This window comes from Helianthus annuus, chromosome 5 (genome assembly GCF_002127325.2).
Source record: "Helianthus annuus cultivar XRQ/B chromosome 5, HanXRQr2.0-SUNRISE, whole genome shotgun sequence".
Taxonomy (NCBI): Eukaryota; Viridiplantae; Streptophyta; class Magnoliopsida; order Asterales; family Asteraceae; genus Helianthus; species Helianthus annuus.
Genome location: NC_035437.2, coordinates 133225924 through 133234058, shown reverse-complemented (window position 1 = coordinate 133234058; position 8135 = coordinate 133225924). Strand labels below are relative to the sequence as shown.

The following is an 8135-nucleotide window of genomic DNA, read 5'->3' as shown; positions in this document are numbered from 1 at the left end:
TCACACTTTGCACACCATTAACACGACAACTGATGTCTACTGAACCCTAATCGTCCCTCCCAAGCTCCTGCGCTACAATCGGACCTTCCAATCTTCCAGACTTCTAGTATATATATATATATATATATATATATATATATATATATATATATATATATATATATATATGCATGATATTATAAATTACCAATATCCCACCGATATCTCACCGCGACAAACGATATCTCAAATATCGGTCCTTGACCGATAACCGATATTTTTCCGTGTTAACTGCAGTGCCACCGTATCATTACCATCACATCCACATGTCCACCTCCATTTTCTCCTCCCCTCTCTCCCTCTGTCTGGTCATCTTCGTCTCTCTCTCTCTAACTCCACACCATCACCAGGGACGTAGCTTTGGGGGGGGGGGGCACTGGCCCCCCGAATGTTTCGGTTAGAAGTGTAATATTTCTGGTTTTTTGTCCAAAAAATTTTAAAATTATATAGGTCCATCCTCACCAATTATTTTGCCTAAAAATCTCCTAACCCTACAAAGTTTATTATCCAAAATTTTTATACATATTTTCGTATTGAGTTAAAAGAAATATGAAGAATGGGTTATTAGTAAGTTTTTATAATTGTTTATAAACTTTAAGTAAATTTTATTACTACTTTATATATAAATCAAAGTTGGGAGTTCTTTTTTATCTTAAAGGTACTTACCATTTATGTTAAAGGTCGTCGTCAGACTTAGTTGTAATTATTCGTCTAGATACTTACCATTTGTCTCGCATCATTATAAATATTTTGGTCTTTATTTTTGTTAAACAATATTTAGATTTTTTAGTTTTACGTATAAGAACGTGTCATTTGAAAAAATGTAGATTATGTAGTTTTACTTGGAAGTATTATTATTTGACTCGACCGAATCGAATATTCGATCTGAACACACAACCCAAAACATAGCTATATCAAAAAAAATTGGTCCCGTGACCCCTCCCCCCCCCCCCCGGAACTTTTGGTCAAGCTCCGCCACATCACCGCCACACACACCACCATCCCTTGCCGTTCCCACTATCACCATAACCACCACCGAATCCTTGCACCGTCGTCTCCTTTGCTCACTGCCCGAACACCTGCGCGACCGTCTCCTCTACTAGGTCGAACACCAACTCTCTTTTTTGTAAAATTTTGCGAGTCGTTCACCTACTCAGGGTTTAGGTTTTTGGGTGGTGGGGGGTTCATTGTTTGTTTTGGGTTTATTGTGGTTGTATTCACAAGTGGTTCTCGTGGTTCTCACGATAAATGGTGCTTCCCACACGAACCCTACCATATATATATATACTTTTATATAGATCTTTGATTGTTTTATTTTTTATTTTTTTTAGTAATTGAGTTTTGGAGAAGATAGCAAAAGTAAAACATATATTTAATCTAATCAAAATAGCCCTGAGTTAACTCACGTTTTTTGACAGAGTTAGTGGGTTGGACGAAAATAACAAAAAATGTAAACGTGAAGGACCGAGTAGAAAAAAGAAACTATTTGGACTAAAGTGTGATTTTGGGCTAAACCACATAGACTAAAATGACAATTTACTAAATGAAAAAAAATTATTTTTTTGAATTATTTTAATTATCTTGCACTAATTGATGTACTGCAAATAATTAAAAGTTTTATGTAATGAAAATCAAACTATATAAATTAATGTTCTGCAAATAATTAAAAGGTTTATATAATGAAAATCAAACTATATAAAAACAATTCTATCTTTATTGGCTGTCCTTTTGATTGTTATTTATTTATATTTATTTTTTTGATTGTTATTGTGATGTTAAGTTATATCATCAAACATTTGTTTCTTTTTTACAGTCTTCAATAATCCAATAGAAAAAGGTTCTTCCTTTCTTAGTTCGGTGATTATTCTGCAACATAATTCTTCGAAAGGTTGTGTTGAGGCATTATGAAAACCGTGTTTTGAACAGTATCTTTTGTGTTACACGGTTCAGTTATACAACTCTTCTGTCTTATAAATATTCTCCACAGAATATGATACACAACTATGAGGCTAACTGATTCTATTAAAATAATAAAAGGTTAATACTATATTCTTTTTTGTTTCTTATGAATATCGTACTCTAATTTAATTTGGCAAATTGAATTGTATTGATTTTACTTTTTGTTGGCTAATAATAATTCAACCCGGGAATATCCTCGCCAACCGTCCCACCTTTAAGATTATGTTGTCTCATTAGGCCTTCGTTAAAAAAATCGAATGACGTTTGTTTTTTAATGACGTGGATGCTGACTGAACAATGACGTAGCTAACATTCCCCCAAATAATAACAACCCCTTGTAACATTCCTCAAAACTCCTTCGTCATCTTCCCCATAAATAGTCCTTCAATTAGGGGTGTTCAGAATTCGATTCGAATTCGAAAAATTCGAAATTCGACTCGATTCGAATTCGATTAAAAAGGTTCGAATTCGAGCTGATTCGTATTCGAATCCAGTAATCGAATTAGAATCGAATACGAATTTATGATTTTGAATTCGATTCGATTCGAAATTCGAATTCAATTTATATATAATTTTTTGATATATGTATAGACACACACAAACATATATACACACATATAAGTTATAACTTATAAACATGACCAAAATATGAACTACCTCCATAAGTGATAAGTTTATTATTCATAACATTACCAAACCTACTGACAAATAGTCCATGCTACTTATTTCTAAATTTTTACCTAACTTAAATCGCTACCAGTAACCAACCTATCTTCTAATTTTTGGTGTTTTGACATATTGATAGTTAATTAATTTTGCAGAATATTATATTTTGTGTTGAATATAATTAGTTTGTAGTGTTTTAAAAAATGAAAGTAAAGTAATTTATTATTTAGTGTGAATTTAAATTAAATCGAATTTATTCGAATTCGGTTCGAATTCGATTCGAATTCAAGTTTCAAATATTAATCGAATCGAATCGAATACGAATTCAGGTAAAAATAATAAAAATTCGAAAAATTCGATTCGAATAATTCGAAAATTCGTTATTCGATTCGATGAACACCCCTACCTTCAATCTCCACTGAAATCAAAACCTTAGAAGCAACATCAACAACAGAATCAACCTCTACACTACACATCAACCTTCAATCCATTCTCCTACCCTTCTCTGACTTCCGCAAACAGTGGCAGAGCTTGACCAAAAGTTTCGAGGGGGCGTAAAGTGATAGGACCCAAAATTTTTTTCCCTATCGTTATGTTTTGTGTCGGGTTGGCTATTTGATTCAAGTCGGGTCAAATAATAATAGTTCCAAATAAAACAAAGTGTATATTTACAAAACTACCTATCATTTATAAACAAAGTTTATAAATATTTAGGAAAAATAATCGGGGGGGGGGGATCGGCCGCGATCCTATATAATTTTATAATTTTCAGATAAAAAATCAGAATTTATACACTTCTAACCGAAACATTGGGGTGGGCGGGTGCACCCCCGGGCACCCACAATACTTCGCCACTGTCCGCAAACCCTTTTTCCGCCTCAATTTCACCACCAATCCCCAAGTGCTCCATCAAACCCTCAAACCAATCAAACATACATCATCCAATTAGGTTGTCTGCAGTTGCAGTCGACACCGAAACCACCACTCTCACTGCCATAGGGATTTGTATCAGAAGTTAAAGCTCGATCAATTGAGTTGCGGTTGTTAAAGTGGAATGAACTAGGTTGAGAAAATAGTAAATGGTTTAGGGTTCCCTAATATCTGAGGAGCTTTATATCCCGTGTCTTGGGCAGACCGTCGCTGACGCTCCAGTTGGGATCTTACCATTTTTGTTGATTTCTTCATTGACAGAAACTTTAGGTTGTCGATTACCAACTTTTTTTGGGAGATTCTTTCATATTTTAAATTTCAAATATCTTAGTTAGGCCCGATGGGTAAGGTACACATAAGGTACTTTGAGTTTTGTTGTCGATCCCAAGAGGTAGAGGTTATTGTGGACCGGTTTCGGGCTTTCTATCAACTCCATTGCAATATGGGGTTTTATTCCTTTGTGCAATGTCTTGGCGCGAAGAAAATACTACTGGTGCCCCCGAAGAGTTTCCACGATTGGAAGGGGAAGTTTTTATTCAATAAGGACGTTGTGATTCCAAAGGCCATGACCATGAGGGGCACGGAAGATACGCCAAGGAAGATCTACTTGCCCCTAAAACTGAGGATTGGTATATGCGACTAAGCGCAATGCCGAACAACTCTTTTGGCAAACGCACTCTTGTTGTGGTGGCGATGAGGGCGCAATAGGAGGTGACCGACAAGCACGTGCCAGTGTGTGTATATGGAGAACAAGGCTGGTAAGTATACGCTTTGCTTTGTCTATTTTCCATGTATAAAGTTTGTTTGTTCACTTATCTTTTACACATAGAAACACATCCACAATGTCATATATGAGGATGTGCCCAAAAAAAGAGCATTGGAAAACTTAAGCTTGGTGAACAATATTGGTATGATCAAATCCGGGTAACTTTATTGTCACACCTCGATATTTTCACATATTTCTGGTGGGCCCGATGGGGAGTATCATGACGTAGTTGATATCATCATAGACAATTAACACAATTATAGCACAGCGGAAGGCTTGGTAAATTAATTACTATAACAATCCATAATGTCCGAGAGTTCAAAATAAAAGAATATACAGACTGATTGTAATAGAGATCCATAGGCGGACCATAGAAACAAATACAAGAAACTGAGATAAACAGACTTCAGGCATCTAAGGATTTGCAAGATCATCTTATTTGACACCAAGTAGCTCCAGCCTAGTTTCGAGAGGTACATGTCAGTTAGTCTTTGGAGAATACGTCAGTTTTCACTGGTAAATACAATTAACTAACTCATTTGAAAAGAGTTAATGAAAATTGGTTTAGGCGCACATGGCACAAAATCATTTATAACTTGTGACAATCTTTATTAAAATCTTGTATACAGATTTACATGTTTGTCATACAATTGGGGCCGGTTTGGAAGCCAGTCATGATTAACCGACTCACCACTTATACCACAAAGGAGTTATCCCCAACATGTGGGTTATTTAATATTTAGCATTTGCATCTGTCAGGTGTATGCCTACACCCAATGCATAGGTCGTGGCCATTGATAATTTAAATGAGCTGAGGATATCCAGGACACGGTCGTTAACCCCCCAATGTTTATGTTATCAAACAATACAGATTAAAACGGGTTATGCAGTATTTACAGACAAAAGTATTCGGTTATTGGGGAAAAATCAATATACTTATGTAGTATTTACAGACAAAAGTATTCGGTTATTGGGGAAAAATCAATATACTTCTAATGTCGAATCAGGATCAACTAGGAAAGAAATAAAGCATTGGGTCGAACTCTTCTTTGGTGTCAAGGTAATCACGATGAATAGTCATCGACTTCGGGGAAAGGCTAGAAGAATGGGACCCATTATGGGACAGACAATGCATTACAGACGTATGATCATTACACTTCAACCGGGTTATTCTATTCCACCTCTTAGAAAGAAAAGAACTTAAATCAAAATACTTAATAGCATGGCGATAAATTTATACAAAACTTCTACCCCGAGCACACGCAATGGAACCGTAGACAGTCAAGTGAAATCCAATCCACGAAATAATTTGATCTATGGACAGCATCATTGTGGTAAAGGTCGTAATGCCAGAGGAATCATTACCGCAGGGCATAGAGGGGGAGGTCATAAGCGTCTATACCGTAAAATAGATTTTCGACGGAATGAAAAAGACATATATGGTAGAATCGTAACCATAGAATACGACCCGAATCGAAATGCATACATTTGTCTCATACACTATAGGGATGGTGAGAAGAGATATATTTTACATCCCAGGGGGGCTATAATTGGAGATACCATTGTTTCTGGTACAGAAGTTCCTATAAAAATGGGAAATGCCCTACCTTTGAGTGCGGTTTGAACTATTGATTTACGTAATTGGAAGTAACCAATTAGGTTTACGACGAAACCTAGAAATCGATCACTGATCCAATTTGAGTACCTCTACAGGATAGACCTCAACAGAAAACTGAAGAGTAACGGCAGCAAGTGATTGAGTTCAGTAGTTCCTCATATAAAATTATTGACTCTAGAGATATAGTAATATGGAGAAGGCAAAATTGTTTCAAGCACCGACAGAACCGGAAGCGCCCCTCCTTTCAAAGAGAAGAGGACGGATTATTCACATTTCATTTGATGGTCAGAGGCGAATTGAAAGCTAAGCAGTGGTAATTCTAAAGATTCCCGGGGGAAAAAATAGAGATGTCTCCTACGTTACCCATAATATGTGGAAGTATCAATGTAATTTCATAGAGTCATTCGGTCTGAATGCTACATGAAGAACATAAGCCAGATGATGGAACGGGAAAACCTAGGATGTAGAAGATCAAAACATGAGTGATTCGGCAGATTTTGATTCCTATATATCCACCCATGTGGTACTTCATTATACCATATAGATAAGATCCATCTGTATAGATATCACCATCTACATCCAGAAAGCCGTATGCTTTGGAAGAAGCTTGTACAGTTTGGGAAGGGGTTTTGATTAATAAAAAAGAAGAATCTACTTCAACCGATATGCCCTTAGGCACGGCCATACATAACATAGAAATCACACTTGGAAAGGGTGGACAATTAGCTAGAGCAGCGGGTGCTGTAGCGAAACTGATTGCAAAAGAAGGGAAATCGGCCACATTAAAATTACCTTCTGGGGAGGTCCGTTTGATATCCAAAAACTGCTCAGCAACAGTCGGACAAGTGGGGAATGTTGGGGTGAACCAGAAAAATTTGGGTAGGGTCAGATCTAAGCGTTTGCTAGGTAAGCGCCCTGTAGTAAGGGGAGTAGTTATGAACCCTGTAGACCATCCACATGGGGGTGGTGAAGGGAGGGCCCCAATTGGTAGAAAAAAACCCACAATCCCTTGGGGTTATCCTGCACTTGGAAAAAGAAGTAGAAAAAGGAATAAATATAGTGATAATTTGATTCTTCGTCGCCGTAGTAAATAGGAGAGAAACTAGAATTTCTTTCTTCGTCTTTACAAAAAAAATAGGAGGAAGCTGTGACACGTTCACTCAAAAAAAAAAAAATCCATGCAGATTTATTAAATCACAATCCGATTAAATGAACTTGTCACACCCTGACTTTTGCGGAAGCGTGATTTGGTGTGACCTGCTTAATATCATTGCATTCAACCATAACAAACAACTATATGATAAATCCAAGACGTTCATCCATTGATTAAGTTTTAAAACATTACATCATCATTGTCTTGAAACATAGACTTAAGATCCGAATTACAAACCATATAAATTGTTTAGAGCTCCATAAGGACTCATCAAAGACTTTAGTTAAAACCAGGTTTTAAGAGATGTGTCTTGTCTAGGATAAGATACACTGACCAAACCCTAAGACACGGATGACATCTTTTATTCTCAACATGACTTGAAACTCCAACGCCCGCCAGATCCATACTTAATTTCCTGAAATACATGTAGTTTGAAAACATCAACAAAAGTTGAGCGAGTTCATGTGTTTAGTATGTGTGCATGAATCATCTTTGAAAAACCTTTGTAAGTATGTATGTATGTACTTGTAAACTGGTATGAAGCAACAAGGAAAAACAGATCAATTAATGTGTAGCTAATACATTAATATATGCGACATGGCATAGGAAGCACTCAACCCTGTATGCGTATTTCGTACCGGCCCCTCCGACGGAACGACATAGTCACCACATGCGGCCAACTCGCAGGCCCATGGGTGGGGCTCGCAACACCCAATAGATCTATCACTCATGCCCCTCGGTCCTTATACAAGAATTAATGGTCTTAAGTTATCGCCTACCCATTCACGTGATCTAGCAGTACATTCCTTAGCTAATCATACCATTTGTAATTGTTTGTAATCAGTATGTAACATGTATTTCACCCCCCGAGAGTTATAAAATCGAAGACAGTTAAGAGAAAAGGGGGACATGAACTCACAGTTTTGCGTTCCTTGTATCTGATGTGACTCAAAGCTTCCTCTAGAACGCACAACTACCTACATGCGTACTATGATCCATTAGAC

General features: G+C 36.9%; 1 protein-coding gene across 1 annotated transcript; it reads left to right on the top strand.

Annotated features, from left to right (window-relative positions):
- The first annotated feature begins 5307 nt into the window (after window positions 1–5307).
- On the top strand, window positions 5308–7096 carry LOC118492338 (50S ribosomal protein L2, chloroplastic-like). Its single transcript, XM_035990263.1, has 2 exons — window positions 5308–5973; window positions 6639–7096. Exons 1-2 carry the CDS (start codon window positions 5583–5585, stop codon window positions 7070–7072), a joined length of 825 nt encoding a protein of 274 aa, XP_035846156.1. The 5' UTR covers window positions 5308–5582; the 3' UTR covers window positions 7073–7096.
- Window positions 7097–8135: the final 1039 nt, after the last annotated feature.

Coding starts and splice junctions, on each gene's coding strand:
- LOC118492338 (XM_035990263.1), top strand. CDS start 5,583: ATGGCGATAAATTTATACAAAACTTCTACCCCGAGCACACGCAATGGA. Junction 5,974..6,638: donor GGGAAATGCCCTACCTTTGA/GTGCGGTTTGAA, acceptor AATCTACTTCAA/CCGATATGCCCTTAGGCACG.